General features: G+C 41.1%; 1 protein-coding gene across 1 annotated transcript in view; it reads right to left on the reverse strand.

The window, feature by feature from the left end:
• Positions 1-17,153, reverse strand: part of PKD2 (polycystin 2, transient receptor potential cation channel) — a 66,016-nt gene that overhangs the window by 14,562 nt on the left and 34,301 nt on the right. Inside the window, exons 5-9 of the mRNA XM_045991461.1 lie at positions 14,850-15,074; positions 12,278-12,506; positions 7,269-7,436; positions 4,720-4,901; positions 3,483-3,603 (exon numbers count right to left, since the gene is read on the reverse strand). Coding sequence (XP_045847417.1) covers positions 3,483-3,603; positions 4,720-4,901; positions 7,269-7,436; positions 12,278-12,506; positions 14,850-15,074 — 925 coding nt within the window. The remainder of the gene's footprint in view (positions 1-3,482; positions 3,604-4,719; positions 4,902-7,268; positions 7,437-12,277; positions 12,507-14,849; positions 15,075-17,153) is intronic.

The following is a 17,153-nucleotide window of genomic DNA, read 5'->3' on the forward strand; positions in this document are numbered from 1 at the left end:
TTAGTGTGCTACTAAATTGCTACAAATTAAGGAGGAATACTATTTAAGATCCTGTAGCAAAAATGAGAATAAAATATAAAATGCATGTAAGTTCCTGGCTTAATGCTCAATTCCAAAGGCAATTAATGTTCTCTTTTTAAGTTTCCAAATGGTTGGTAGCTAACACCTGTAAATATCTTAGTTATAGGATTAAAGTTGTGGGTTCTCTGAAGAGATTTTAAAAAAATTAAACGTGGCTGAGAAAGGCTATTGAGGATGTGGGGAGAGGAAGCTCCCCCTCCTTCTTTCCATTCTGTCTCAGAAGGTTTGCTTGATGTGTAATCAGAGGTCTTTCCCTAGTGATGATGGACTTCTGCTTCCGTTGGATCAGCTCACATCACAGTGGCTTCTTTCAAAGCCAGGACAGGGCCACCTGGGTAGCTCAGTCACTTAAGCATCTCTTAATTTTGGCTCAGGTCATGATCTCAAGAGTCATGAGACTGGGCTTTGTGCGGAGCCTGCTTGGAATTCTCTCCCTCTGTCCCTTCCCCACTCATGCGCATTCTCTCTCTCTCTCTCTCTCCCTATATATATATATAAATAAATAAAACCATGAAATAAATAAGTAAATAAATAAATAAAATAATAAAAAAATAAAGTCTGGGCAATAAACCAACACCTTGCAGTCATCTCAGACAAATGGCCAACTCTGCACTTGGCTTGTCATTTCTTGAAAGAAAAGTTTGAATTGACAGTAGCATCCTCCTCTCTCTCTGTGGGGTGCAGGGAGACCATTTCCTTTTTTGTAATAGCATGAAAAATTACTTTAGTATAAAGACAGAAGCTAAAAGCTTCTTTTCGTGTTCTATTGCTGGATTTGATGAAATGATTAGTTTCAGGGCACTGTCTACCAGAAAACAACCTTCAGACAAGTCCACATTTGACCATTTTGAATGGCTACAGGTCTGTCTCTCATGCAGCAGACGGACACACAAAGAAAACTTAGGCGACCTGCAGCTAACTAGAGGGTCTATGGTAGAGCTCTCAGTTCCTGGTTTTTGTTTTCTTAGTAGAGATTCAAGGATCCAGGAGCTCCAGAATCGAAAAGTGCTACCAGTGTTAGAACTGAAAAAGGCTAACTGTTCCCTCTATGTTTCCCTTAACGTATGACAGGAAAAAGAAACTAGAGAGGTTTCACTTTAAAACTAATGATACGGGGCGCCTGGGTAGCTCAGTCAGTTGAGCATCTAACTCTGGGTTTCAGCTCAGGTCATGATCTCAGGGTAATGGGATGGAGCCCTGCGTCGGGCTCCATGGTCAGCAAGGAGTCTGCTTGAGATTCTCTCTCTCGCCCTCTGCCTCTCCCCTTGCTAATGCTCTCTCCCCTGTCTCTAAAATAAATAAATAAATCCTTTAAAAAAAACTCAATAAAACTAATGATACATGCATATAAGATACAAATGGACTTATTTGATATTCCTGACTCTTCCCATCCTACTAAAGTAGTTCTAATACTCAGTCTATAAATAGTGCTTAACCATATACATAACCACTAAATTCTTGGAACAACTTTGGGGATAGTACACTGAATTACTGAACTTTGCACAAAGCATCTTATAAAATCTACTGAAAATGGAGACAATTTTGTTGTTTTCTTACGATGATGACTGATGTAAGGGAAGACTTAAGTATTTTTTTTTTTTTAATATTTTTTATTTATTTGACAGAGAGAAATCACAACTAGGCAGAGAGGCAGGCAGAGAGATAGGAGGAAGCAGGCTCCCCGCGGAGCAGAGAGCCCGATGTGGGGCTCGATCCCAGGACTGTGGGATCATGACCTGAGCCGAAGGCAGAGGCTTTAACCCACTGAGCCACCCAGGCGCCCCTTTAAGTATTTTTTTTTAAAGATTTTATTTATTTGACAGAGATCACAAGTAGGCAGAGAGGCAGGCAGAGAGGGGGGAGCAGGCTCCCCACGGAGCAGAGAGCCCGATGTAGGGCTCGATCCCAGGACCCCAGGATCATGACTGGAGCCGAAGGCAGAGGCTTTAACCCATTGAGCTACCCAGGCGCCCCAGGAAAGACTTAAGTATTGGGGTTTAGATGAAAAATACCCACTGCCTAGATTAAGCTAACTTACTTGAACAATTTCTTGGTAGACAAATAAATGTGTAAATGCCAAGATGAAGAACAAAATGCCTCCTAAAAAATCTTAATTAACTTAGGGTCAAAGTGTTAAAAATGTTAATTTGTACAAAATCAAGAGAATGAAAAATTATTTTTGAAAGTAACGTTTAAAGCAATTTCTACTCATTATTAGATTTAGTTTTATTTTGTATTTTTTAATTTTTAAAGGTTTTTATTCATTTATTTAGAGAAAGAGCAAGAGCTGGGGGTGGGTGGGAGAAAGAGAATCTCAAGTATGCACTGAGTGTGGAGCCTGACAGAGGGCTCGATCTCACAATCCTGAGATCATGACCTGAGCTAAAATCAAAGAGTTGGTTGCTTAACCAACTGAACCGCCCAAGTGTCCCTACATTTAGCTTTAAATTTAAAATCTGAATGTTCTTTGCAGGCAGTCTCTAGATGTGTTAAATATTATTATTTTTTAAAGATTTTATTTATTTATTTGACAGGCAGAGAGGTAAGCAGAGAGAGAGGAAGGGAAATAGGCTCCCTGCTGAGCAGAGAGCCTGATGCGGGGCTCCATCCCAGGACCCTGGGATCATGACCTGAGCCGAAGGCAGAGGCTTAACCCACTGAGCCACCCAGATGCCCCAGGATGTTAAATATTATTAAGTTAAAACAAAAATATCTTAATCTTCACAAGCAATAATTCACTCAAATATTACTCTTGACATCCTGGATCTAGCTTGCTTTGTCAGTTCCTTTTTTTTTTTTTTTTTAAAGAAAAGAGGAATGAAAGTCATGCTAGCAAGTGATCACGAAAGTGCTGACATCTGTGTTAAAAAAAAGCAGGGGTGTCTGGGTGGCTCAGTGGGTTAAAGCCTCTGCCCTCGGCTCGGGTCATGATCCCAGGGTCCGGGGATTGAGCCCCACATCAGGCTCTCTGCTCAGCAGGGAACCTGCTTCCCCCTCGCTCTCTGCCTGCCTCTCTGAATACTTGTGATCTGTCTGTAATAAAAATCTTAAAAAAAAAAAAAAAAAAAAAAGCACGTATACGTGTAAGCATTCTACTTTTTCGGCAAAGCACTATTTTAAGTGACTTTTTAAATTTGCACGTAATCTAATTTTTTTTACACTGAACAGACACATATATAGATAAATGAAAGACCATGGAAAAGGTGTTTGGTGAAGACTTAAACCTGCATCAATGAGAAGCAAAATAAAAAATGTCCTCTGGTATCTACAGTTATTCCTGGGTCTTTAAAAAAAAAAAAATGATAAGGACCCTAGAGAGTGACAGAAAAAGGAAGATGGTGATTTTATGATGGTGATTTATGAAGTTTAAATCACCTCATTATAAACAAAAGTGTACATACCAAAAGAATGAAGAACATAAAGAACACAAATGTAGTGAAATAAATTGGTCCCAAAACTCGATTAGCTTCCTCAATCTCTGCGAAGTTGATATCACCCAAAATGATACGGAATTGAGTGAAACTATAAAAACAAAACAAAACAAAACATCACAAAAAAACAAAGAATGGCCAGCATTGATGTAACTTTCCTTAAAGATGATCTCACACTTTTGGACCTTTTTATCAGTACAGATAGCTGCCAAATAATAGAAAATTGTCAATCCCTTTGGAAAACTCTTGCTACTTATATGACCAATTGAAGCATCTGGAATAAAAATAATATGCTTTCATGCTAAATATGTTATTTCCGTTTAGTTAAAAGGAAAATATAATAATATTATTAGACGACACAAAGCAATCAGCTATAAGAACTTAACACATAATCCGGCTAAAACATGGTAACTCTAAATTTCACAACAGTTACCCTGGGTCTGAATTTAAAATCTCTTTAAAAAAGACTTGAAGGACAGCCAAAATTGTATGCATTCAAAGATCCAATATCCCCACATGCACTCAAAGTGATGCTGAGTGGCCATGGGTTGCCAATTCTGGGTCTTAATCAGTAAAATCATTTCCGTTCCTGACTTCCATCAAACAGTGACATTAATTAGCTGTCCTCCAGTAAAAAGTCCTATTAACTTCTATTACCATAATCCTCTTCTTTCCTAACTAACTTCTTTCTAAATAGCGTGGAAATCTAATACTGCTATTTATTTATTTATTTTTTTTAGTCTTCATATCATATTTGAGAACTTTGGATGACTGAAAACTCCTGTACCGATTTGAGTTGCTCTTAGAATATTAGAAATGCTCTTTTTTTTCTTAGAAGAAACCTCCAAATTTAAAACATATGGCAACAATATTGAATAAGAATGAAAATATAGGCAAATGTCTCTTAAAAGCTGCCATCTGCATTCGGGGCTGAGAAGCCCTTCGTCTTTGTAACAGTATTGGTTCACTATAGCTGTTCTACTATGTCTCATCACTTTAGAGCTGCTGTCTGAAGCTTTTCGGCATTATGCACTGCCATCTCTGCATGGGTGGGCCATCGCTTCTGGGAAAGATAATAAATCCTTATTTTTAAATAACTATTTTAAAATACTTGTTGATTAAACAGCACCCATGAAGATTTCTTTAAACTTCAGAAGACAGTAACATCTCTGATTAAATTTTTCTTTTTAATTTCATATATACTTACATACACTCTTGGAAAGTACTGAAGTCATCAACCTGAGTGCCAAAGACGAGGTAGGCCAACTGAGCATATGCTAAGAAAATAATGAAGAACATAATTGCAAAGCCAAAGAGGTCTTTGGCACACCGAGACATGGTTGTGGAGAGCTGACTCATGGTCCTGTTAAAGTTGATGAATTTGAAGAGCTGTAACAGAGGGAAGATATCAGTAGATGAATGGGTAAACAAAATGTGGTAGATATGCACAATGGAATGTTATCCAGCCCTACCAAGGAATGAAATTTTGACACAGGCCACAACATGAATGAACCCTGAAAACACTATGCTAAGTGAAATAAGCCAGACACACACAAAACACCCCAACTATTGTATGACTGCACTGACACGGAGTAGCTAGAATATGGAAATTCATAGAGACAGATGAGGTGACCAGGGCCTGGGATGAGGGGGGAATTTGGAGTTAGTGTTTACTGGATACAGAGTTCAGCTGGGATGATGAAAAAGTTCTGGAAATGCATATGGTGATGGTTGGACAACACTGTGAATGTAATTAATGTCACTGACTTGTATACTTAAAAATGGTAAAAAGTGATCAGTTTTATGTTATGTTATTTTACAACAACATTTTGGGATGAGAGAGTGCTTTTTTGACTTGCTTTTTTCCCCCCAAACCCAGCAACTTCTATTTACTTGTTCAAAAAGTATTTGCTGAGTGCCTACCATGTGCCAGGCACTGTTCTTGGAGATGGGAACAGCAGAGAACAGAACAAAGGCCTGCCCTGATGTTGCTAACATTTGACATGATGGTGGCAAGTAGAAACAGGTTCGAGTCATAATTAAGAGGACTGGGGATATTCCTCCCCTAAGAAAGATTAAAATAAAAGAGGAAAAAAAAAAACCCATATATGAAAGTTAGTAAAGAAAAACAAAAACTTCCTCCAGGAAATACTTACTGCATGTTATTAACTATCATTCATTGTTTAGCGACTACGTGCCAGACATTATGGGAAGGGCTATGTATACTGACTCAAATCTTTGCAATGAGATTGAAATACTGGTATCCTGTCTCCAGGAGGCAGCCAAGGACTCAGAGCCAGCAGTTGAACCCAGCTCTGTTCGATGCCAAAGCCACAGTGAACATTTCTGTAGGCAAGACACTAAGGATGGCTCTTCAGGTTGCGGGTCACAGCCCAGAGGCCAGACAACCTCAGGAGCTCTAGCTCGAAGTCGAGGGAAGACCATTAGGGGGATACATTAGAAGTCGAGTCACAGGCCCTGCCCTAAACAACTTTAATAGTTCTTCAAGTTTCGGAAGCAGAATAGTTACAAGCAAAGCACTAAGTAAAACGCTTAGCCCGAGGCAGATTGGAAGGAAATCTCTAGAATTATACATAAAGAGCTCTTATACATTGATTCGGGCCACAAGAAACATTTTTTGAGGCTTGTTGCAATCACATTACTTAATTCCTATTGGACTTGGATTATTATTACTATTTTATGCTGAAGGTTTGGGGTGCGAGTGGTGGTTTTTCCTGAATAAGCATGTACCTAAATAAATAGCACGAGAGATACAGGATGAGGCCTGCACCCTCTGATAAACCGCAGGCCTTCCAGGTGTGAATACCAATTCAGGGGGAAAAGTAACTGTTGGTGAGTAGCTTCTAAAACAGTGCTGTTTAATAAAACTTTCTGTCACGATGGAAATGTTCTTTATTTCCACCGTCCAGTACAGTAGCCATCAGCCACACACAGACGCTGAGATCTTAAAATGTGGCTAGAGTGCCACAGGAACTGAATGTTTAATGGTATGTGATTTTAACTAATTAAAATTTCAATTTAACAGCCACTTGTGGCTCGTAGCTTCTGCCTAGATAGCAGAATCCTAGATCTTCACAGGTGACATGCTGGCAGTTGCCTCGTTATTACTAAAATTTCCTGCATCTCCAGCATTGAGGCTTATTTGCATATGAGATGCCTTAACCCTTCACATACATGGAAATGCACATTACGTTTCAAGAAAGAAGGAAACGAGTAATTAAGGTACTACTTGGAAGAGTATGTATCTGTCCCAACCTCAATTCTAGGTAAAGCTTCCGTATGGCCTCCACGCGGAAAAGAGGGTGGATCCCTCTTTTACCCCTCTGTAGACCATTTCCATTGCATCTTCCCATCCCTTCCCATCTGCATTCCTCATTCTTAGTTTCTTTTCCTTCCCCTGGTCACACCATATCAGGTGAAACTCAGACCAGTCCCTGTGTTAGTGTAGCCTAGGGCCCCAGGCCAGGATGACCTTGAGAAGGGCTCTTAACCACCTCTGTTAAACAAACCTGCAGGGACAGGTCTTGCAAGAGAGCAGGCCAGGTCATTCACAGCGAGAGGCAGGATCACATGGATCCTGCTAGTTTACTTGTAAGATATGAAGCGGCTACAGCTGGCTGTTCGAATTTGGCCACAAAAGCAAATTCAGGTCCTCCAGCATTTTGTGTAACTCATGTTAGTAAAAAGAAGAGAAAAATATTATTGAAAATCCAGGACATGAAATTTGTAAATTACCTTAATCCAAACAAAAAACACGATGACAGCAGCTATATTGTTGAACTGTATTTGCCAGTATGCCAGATGCTCAAAGTTGGGGAAAGTATTTTGATCTTCTAGAAACTGTAGCAGCACCTCCCCATTTGATGCTCTATGTATGTTAATTCCTATCGCTACCATTGACAGCTGGAAAACAGAAGATTTATGTATCAGTACAGTGTTTTAGAAACATGTAACTTACCTTAAAACAACTATTTTTCCTCACCCATGTATTAGTCCTAGGGTTCACCAATCTACTTATCCAAATCATTCATACAAATGACGGGTGTTGAGCACGGCCCAAAACAGGTATAACAATAAACCACTTACATTCCCTTAGCTAGGAAGAGAAATCCAGTGAGTGCACGTGTACGTGTGTGCACGCATGCACATGCAAACACACACACACGATATGTTGCTCTATTACAAAATTAAACAGGAATGCCTTGTTTTTTTTTTTCTGCCACCCTCATCTAAATCACTTTCCACCCTTCTGCTTTCTCAGCATCATCCTGCCTTGTTTTTGTTTGTTTTCAACCACCAGCCTACATTCTTTCCACTATTCAACAAATATGAGTACCTACATACACAGTACTGTGCCGAGGCTAAGACGAAAGTAAGTAAGAATTAAGATGCACAAACGGTTCTCAAGAAACTCATACTCTGGTTCAAGACGAGGCACACATGCAAAAATAAGTAACACAAAGACCTAGGAAGGAACCGACATCACACTACATAAGGTGAAGGGTGAAATAAGACGTATGGAAAGAGTGCTCTTAAGAGGAAAGAAGATCCTTGGTTTTGAAAGATGGTGGAGATGATGGGTCAGAGAGAACTCAAGCTTTGCAGTGGGAATATATGTGAGCCAAGGGTTTCCCTCCTGCTCACTTCTCTCCCTTAATTTATGACCATGCAACTTTTCACATTGGCTTCAGTCTGGGTTCTAAAACCACATCTCAGGAGAAAATTGGGCCCTGCTCCCATCCATCACCACTGGATTAATGTGTAGATGTGGAAAGTGAACTCTAGGTTCACCATTGCAACCTGGCCTCCTGTGGGGTCTGAAGCCACAGCAGGTGGGCTATCATAGGTGCTGAGACCTTTGCTGTTCATTCCCTTTCTCTTCTCATGCATGATGGTCAAAGGCCACTTCTTAGTCCTTCTGGAAATGGCTGTTCAAATCATGGCCTCGGGTGGTTATCATAGCAAAGACCTGCCTCGCTACCAACCACAGCTGAAAAAAGCCAACCTTACCACATTTTCTTTTTCTGTGAAGGATCCCCAGAGCAAATCTTGGATTTCTATGCTGGTGGTGGGAATATTCCGGTGTATTCTGAATACACCAAAAATATTTTGTTATGTTAACTTAGTTGAGAGGGAAGGCTTGACTGACTTAAACAACAATAACCCTTTACCCAACTCTCACGAGGGACAACTGCCTTGTACCCAAGATGTGGTCATTTAAACAACGTTAATATCTTATCAACACACCGAATTTCCTACAGAATTCTTCATCAAAATAGAGAATGAGAGAAAAGAGATGAGGGTAAGAGATTCTGTAAGCACTTGAGTTATGCCCTCCTGAGTTTTCTTTGGGATTCTCCATCCCCATCTACCAAAGAATTTTCCTTCCTTAATGTAAGCTTCCTAAGGGCAGAGGTTTGGGTTGTTTTGTTCAGTCCTATATCCCAATGCCTAGAACAATGCCAGGCACATAGTAGGCACTCAGAAAATATTTGTTGAATAAATGAATTAATCATTTTCACCCCTGAAGCCTACCAATCAACAAAATAATTTGAGTTTAGACCTTTTTTTTTTTTTTTAAAAAAGATTTTTATTTATTTGAGAGCGAGACAGAGCAAGAGACAAAGAGCACAAGTTGAGAGGGAGAGAGAGAAGCAGGAACCCTGCTTCACAGGGAGCACCCTATACAGGGCTGGATCCCTGGACTCTGGGATCATAACCTGAGCCGAAGACAGACACTCAACCAACTGAGCCACCAGGCGCCCTGATTTTAGATTTCTTGATAGTCTTCTTTTTATCAGTAACTCTGCTAGAAAGACTGTTTAGGTCAAATAGGTTGACTAAAGTAAGTCCACAGATTTCAGAGTCTTTGTTAAAGAAACAAAAGGATGAGGGTTGGCGGGGTGGGGGGTGGGGGGGTGGGGGTGTGGGGGGGTGGGGGTGTGGGGGGGTGGGGGGGGTGGGTGGGTGTATGGAGAGGGTGGTGGGGTTATAGACATTGGGGAGGGTATGTGCTATGGTGAGTGCTGTGAAGTGTGTAAACCTGGCGATTCACAGATCTGTACCCCTGGGGCTAATAATACATCATATGTTTATAAAAAATTATTTAAAAAAAAAAGAAACAAAAGGATAACAGGGAAAATAATTTCAAAGTGATTCCAAGTTGTTATATTTATATTTAGGGTAGAATTACTTTTCAAGTTTCAGGTGTGCCTTAGCCTGATAAAAATGCCTTTGCTTTTTTCATGGGGTTGAAGGTCCTGGTGCATAGGGCTTATTTTGGAGGGTGAGCAGAAGGCATGCCCTCATTTCTGCTGGGTCAGAGAAGGTTTCAAAGGAGAAGTAGGATTCCAGTAGCCCTTCCTTATTCTTTACAAAAGCACACTGTCTGAATTGTCTTGGCAGTACTGAGAGTTTAAAAAAAAAAAATAAGAACAATAGAACAATGAAGCAAGTTTTCAAAGAAATACTTGCAAAATGCTGTAGCCACTGAGCCAAAAAAACTACCCTCAAATTCCATGATATCAACAGCTATTTTCTCTGAAGTGGGTACGCCATTCCCTAGGGTGTGAAAAGAAAATATGAAAACTTCTATCCAAGTGAAAAGAAAGTGTTAGAGTTCTATTTGCATTTTTTTAACCCAATCTTTCAAATCCTATGTTGTGTGTGTTTTTACAAATGTACCTATTATACCACACACACACACACACACACATACACATACACAAACATAGTTTATAAATAAATGGAATACATTAGGGTGTGTTGTTAAAGTTTTCACTGATAGGTACATAATCGAAGAGGCTGATGCCCACCAACTGACTATTCTTTTGCTGATATTAAAGGTATTTGGCTAAAACTCAAACAAACCTCCCATTAATTAGCATAATATCACACTCACACTCACCTTTTTACTGTTATTCTCAATGGCTTAACTATAAATACATCCATATAAACTAAAAAGGCAGTTAGAGTTCCAAACGTTAATTGTCTTCTAGAATAATTTTCATGTGTATGGACCCACACTCTTCCACCATGAAGTACAGAAATATTCTGGAAAATTACTTCCAGTATCCTTGCCTTTCTTGGTGAAATTCCTTTGTTACAGTTATTAATATACTGAGAATTCGGGGATCAAGAGTTTACCTCCAGGAACGGCGTGATGTTACACAGCCATCGTGAGAGAAGGGATGCCCTTCTGAATGCATCCGGGCCAATTGGGTTCTACCCCATATTCTATAGGAACTTTTACTTTAAGTAAAAGCTCCTTCTGAATTACATAGACATGTAGCTTGAGAGGCAATGGCAGAGTGGCTAAGGTTACTGTGAGAACTCAGTGTACATCTGGATATGAAAAGCACTTGGAACTGTGTCTGACACACACCACTTCTAAAGCGTTAGCAATTACTATTACTATTATTGCTCCAGTTAATGTTATCGTCATGCAGTACAGATCTGTATAGTTCTCTTCAATGTCTTGAGCATTCTTTTACTCACATGTAAGTAACATTTTCCTATATTTAAAGCATCTCAATAACATAAATCAGAACACATGTTCTATATTTTGCCAGCTAATTCTAGTGATGATTTGATAATGACTTGATGTAAACGCTTCACGAAGCCCAGATGAATTTTTGGTTGTTAGGGGGAGGGGGAGAGTAATGGCCACGAAGTAGGGTAACAGAAGACAGAAACCTGATAGGGTAATGCACCCCTTATTGAGACTTCAGGGGGGCATCTCTGTCAGTGGACAGTGGGGAGGATGGACTTTGAGGCATGTGACAATTAAGCATGTCCTTATGTGCTTCAGTGCGTAAGAGGACTCAGCAAAAGATTATGTGTTCTTGCTCAAGGGAGAAAGATTAGCAAAAATGCATGTCTCCAGTGAGGACCCTGGAAGAAAGTGATGAGGATGATGCGGAAGGCAAACCATGTTGAACAAGTATAAGAAGTTATAATAAAGTCAAGGGCAGATAGGGGATCTACAGGGTGTCCTAGTCTCGGCTCTATCCTCACTGCCTTCTGATTTCTTGTACCTGATACAGAAAACCCTGATGGTCCCTCACGGGTATTTTGTACACTGGACTATTGCAGGAAATTTCAAACTGCAGGGAGGTGTTCTCTGCCACCCCAAATACTTTCAAGATGTTTCTTCTTGCTGTAACTTTACATACGAGCAGAAACATACAAAATAATTTTTGCTAGTAGTTGAAAAAAATATCATTAACAATAACAAAGAAAGAATAAACAAAACATTCTTTTCTCCCTCATGTCTCACATGGCATGCCAAAGCCAAATATGAATTACTAAGTTGTTATTCTTTTTTTTTAATGTCTTGGAATTCCTGCTGTATCAGCACATATGGATCTCTCATTTTTAAAAAAATAGCTAATTAATTTTTAAGTAATCTCTATACCCAACATGGGGCTCAAACTCGTGACCCTGAGGTCAAGAGTCACATGCACTTCCAACTGAGCCAGCCAGGTCCCTCACTAAGTTATTCTTGTTATTAGTGTGGCTAACTGACAACTTATCGTAAACACCTCTCTACTTCTATATTCAGAAGGGTTCCTCACCCAAAATGCAAAAATAATTAGTAACACTGAAATTGAAACAGCAGAGCAAAACGTTCAGATTCTCCTTCAGGAATATCAGGATCCACAGTACTGAGGAGATACATCAAGGACTCTAATTAACATGCTTTTATAACAGAGGAGGGAATTCGGTGGTATTCTCAAACCTACCACAATGATCACAACATCCAGACAATTCCAGAAACTCCTGAAATAGTGTAGCTTGTGAATGCGAATTTCCAATATCTCTTCCACCACATAGTAAAGGATAAAAAAACAAAAGATAATCTCACAGGCTGCCAGGAAGAAATCAAAAGTTGTGACATATCGGGTCAGCTTTACAGGCTGAAATTGCCAAGATGGAATCACACCGCCTGTTGCTGGGAATTCAACCAATAACCTGCGTTGCAATAAGAACAATTAAAACAGTAACAACAACAACACATGGATGCAGCCAGGAAAGGACATCCATCTAGTCTGTCCCTGAACGAATAAGGGATTAAAACTGTAACCACAAGTCACCCCAGACTGGTGGCAGAATATTTTTTATCACAGCTAGTAACTACGCACTTGTACAATTCTGTGCCCCCAAAGGGAACAAGGCTTCCCAAGTCCTCCTAAAGAGATTATTCCTCCTCACTCTTGCCTTTACTTTTCTGGTATTTATACTGCTCGAAATGCTCTATAGTTTTTTTTTCCTTAATGTAGAAGCTAATCAACAAATAAGCCTTTCTAGGACTTTTATTAAATGCAAGTAATTCAACTAGGCAATGAAGAACATAAGAAATGTAACTCATGTATTCAAATGTGTATGGCCTATTGAGAAGCAGGATATGTGTTTGTGTGTGGATGTGTACGTGTGTGTGTATATACACGTATGTATGTGTATATATGCACGAATTGGGTTTCTATTCATTCATTTGGTGTCACCTAACTAGCACTGAATGATTTGTCCTAGGGGATATTCTCGCTACCTTCGCAGAGCCTTATAGTTTTATAGGGGTTCAGCAAACGTCTGACAGTCTAAAACAGTAACATGTATTTTTTTTACATTCATACTGATGGCACTGATGTTTAGTGTTTTAGTATAATCAAAGTGAGGATGTTTCTTCACAAATTCCCATTTTGGAGGTGTCACAGTGAGAAAGTTAAATGATTCGTTTAATCATACAGCTTCCCTATCAAACTAGAAATAGACTACCTACCTCCTTCACTTTAAGACTTTCAAAAGACCTTTAGTGAACTAGTAGGTATAACGTCTCTCTCTTTGCAGGATGGGTAGCCGCACCTGGAGCCTGAGTGTCTAGGACCCAAGCACGAGTAATAATCAGGTCCAGGTAGAGACAAGGTCAAGTTAGAATTGGTCAAGGAAGGGCAGAAGTTTGCCTCTATGTGCCAAGTCCTCTCTCTGTCCTGCTCTGGCCCTGCGTCTGTCAACCCCTCCAGAAACATAGACAGCAGCATCAAGAAATGAAATAATCGCCTTGACGATATTCACTCGTAAAGTATGGGGAGGACGTGGAAGACATACTCAGGGCCTTCTATAGAAATTCCCTTAAATGTCAATCAGAGTTGAGTGCCTGTTTTTATCCTCTTTCTAGTCAGACTGAAATCACGAGGAAAGGTTTAATAATAATTGCAATTGGTTTTCATTCACTTCTAGTAAAAACTCTTATTTGACTTATGATACTATTTCCTTCAAAAATTGTTAAATACACGGTCTGGAAAAATCCAACTGGCCATGTAAAGTTGACATGCATTTAGCCTCAAAAATAATCACAAAATAAGGAAATTATGAGAATTTATCCTTCTTATTTGGCTGGTAAATATATGTGCAAGAAATTCATGCCAGCCCAGCTACATCTGGGTGTTGCTGACATGTTCACCAGGAGGATTCAAGGGGGTGAACTCTGGATCCCTCTTGACTTGTTCTACTGTTTTCCTTTTTTATATTACATATTACATATACCTTCTAATATACCACTTTATTAATTTGTTTCTTTGCTTATTGTCTATTATCCATCTCCTCCTGGTTGAACACAAGCTCTGGAAGACGAGGGATCTTTACTTTGTTCACTGAGGTGTCCCTAGAGCTGAGAACAGTGCCTCGTACATACTGTGTCCAATAAATGTTTGCCAAATAAGTGAATAAATGAACACAAGGCTCCAGACAAGTCCGCAGGATTTTTGTCAGTTTTCTCACTGCTAACCAGAGTGATCAGGATGGCAAGGTCACAGGATCTGAGAAAGAACTTCATGTGCCTTTGGTGAATCTTGTGTGTAAGGAGATACCTGGGTATCCTCCTGAACCCAGGCATAGCCCCTGATGGCTGCACTTGTGTTCTTAAATAGAGTCATCTGAAAGTGAGAAACTCAGGGAAATGAGTTGAGATTTGATGGCCAGAGGCCGTGGTAAAGGAGCATAGAGCACCGATCATGTTACAAGTAAGAATAGATGTTAGCAAAACACAGTGCTTTTTCTGGGAAGGTTTCGGCTTTGGGATAAACTTGGACCAGACTTACGTTTCTCTTCCCAGCTCATAATATTCTAGGATCCTAACTCACTTGCACCAAATATATTTATCCCACTAAGCCTTTGGTTTTCCCCCTTCCCTTGCTATTGGCTCTGACCCTCGGCATTCTCTTTTAGCCAACTGTAGCAATGGTTTCCTGGTCTCTCTCAGGACTGGGATGTACCTACAAGTACACAGACATGGGAGGGATCAGTGCCCTTGGTACACACCTGATCACACAGAACAGGTTAATGTTGGCGTTGTATACCGAAAAATCAATAAAAGTGGCCCTGGTTCCTCGGTCCAGCCAGCCGTTTTTCTTGAGATTGGCAACCTGAGCCGCTGTCTCCTCTCTTGTTCTTGACAAATCCAGGTAATAGCCAGCTCCGCTATAGGTTGCAATCATTCCCCAGTGGCTACTCCCATTCAAGTCTTTTTCACTTGTGTAGATCCAACTAATTAAAAGGTGAAAGGAAAACAAAACAATCAGTGGAACACTTAACGGCAATTACAAAGACAGCTGGTTCCCCACATAACAGAGTATGTAATAAATCAAGTCTTATCAAGTTGGGCAAAGTGCTTGGTGGGGGGCTTCGTGTTTTCTTATTTAACTCTCATACACTTATTATCTCCATTTTATGAATGAGGGCCCTGAAGCTTAGCGAGGTCCACTCAATCTCACAGCTTCTGAGGTTATTGTCAGGAACCCACACCAGGACAGAGACTCTAGAATCTGTGCTATTAGCCCTCGGCCTATATGGGTAACTATACTCAGGAGCTAGATGACTCTAGGCTCTCAGAGAAAATTGCAGGCAAGAGGTACAAGTTCATCAAGTACCGCTAACGGCAACTGAACTAAACAAGACTCCACAGGGCACTTAGGAATTAATTAATTAACTAACTACCTTGAGAGGGGGAGAGAGAGTGGTGGGGAGCAGAGGGAGTGGGGGGAGAGAGAGAGAATCTTAACCAGGCTCCACGACCAGTGCAGATTCCAACATGCGGCTCGATCTCAGGACCTTGAGATCATGGCTGGGGCTGAAATCGGGAGTTTGACACTAAACGACTGAGCCACCCAAGCTTTCCAGGGCATTTGGGAATTTAATCCACAAATATTGGCAGAGGCTCTCTTGGGAATCACATGCTTCTTTGGCATTAATGAGGATATACAGATGAACCAAGTTCCTTTCCCGCTCATTTATAGTAAGTAGAGAGAGAAAAGACATGAAACAATTCAAATACAAGGTAGATGGATGATGTCCAAGAGAAGTAAGAGAAATTTCTCAGGCAAATCAGAGGAAAGCTGTTCTTTTTTTTTTTTTTTTTTTTAAGATTTTATTTATTTATTTGACAGAGAGAGAGATCACAAGTAGGCAGAGAGGCAGGCAGAGAGAGAGGAGGAAGCAGGCTCCCTGCGGAGCAGAGAGCCCGACGCGGGGCTCGATCCCAGGACCCTGAGATCATGACCCGAGCCGAAGGCAGCGGCTTAATCCACTGAGCCACCCAGGCGCCCCAGGAAAGCTGTTCTTGTCCAGGCATCCAGTGACAGGGAAGATGCATCAGAGAAAGCTTTTGGAAGAAGCCGCAGTGGACCTGGGCTGTGAAAGGTAAACAGAATTCAGGCAGGCACCAATGGATGGGAAGGGCATTTTCAAGCCTGAGGCAGGGGTTAGGGGGTTGGGAGGGGTGGAGGGTGGGGAGAAGTACAAGGCACCCGGCTAGTAGCTGAGGTCAGCTCACGTACATGAAGAAAGAAGGCTGAAAGGTAGATGCTGATCAGACTGTGAGGGAAGGGGTCACTGAGGGAACGTTTCTGAGAGGCACAGAACAGGGTTCCTCTGGTGGCAGCAGGAAAGACTGGAGTGGTGAGAACAGGAAGCTCACATGTAGAAAAAAGTGGCCACAGCGGGTCTAAGACCGCTTTTCCTTAGAAGGCCCGCTGGCAAGGTTGCGCCTTGGCTGGCATCTGGAACTTGATAAAAGGCTCCCTACGCTGATATGAAACTTGTCTGACCAACTTGTCTGACTGGCTGCTTCTCCCTCTCCCCCACCTCATCCCCCCACCCACCCCAACCCGCTCATAGGCGCGTGCCCTCTAATAAATAAATAAAATCTTCAAAAAAAAACCCAAAACAACAAAAACATTGTGTGACTGGGAAGAGTGACTGTGCCTAGACCGTCAGCACAAACACAGTGGCTTATGCCCAACACCTGCCTGCCTTCTGGAAGCCTGGCATTCTGCCAGGCAGTGGCTGCCTATGTGACCAGCAGCCAGCGACTACCTCGGGCACTGAGTCTCTAATGACCCTCTCTGACACACAATAGTACACACATGTTGTCACGGCTTGTTCCTGGAGGAATTCAGCGTGTCCTGTGTGACTCCGCTGGGAGAGGGCTTCTGGAAACCCGCATGTTGTTTCCTCTATACCTTTCCCCCGTGTCTGAACCCTCTGCTGCTTTTGCTTTTATCCTTTCATTGCGTTGAAGCTAGCCATGAACACGACTGGATGACGAACGCTGCGAATCCTTCCAGC

The sequence above is a fragment of the Meles meles genome, chromosome 2 (genome assembly GCF_922984935.1).
Source record: "Meles meles chromosome 2, mMelMel3.1 paternal haplotype, whole genome shotgun sequence".
NCBI classification, from domain to species: domain Eukaryota; kingdom Metazoa; phylum Chordata; class Mammalia; order Carnivora; family Mustelidae; genus Meles; species Meles meles.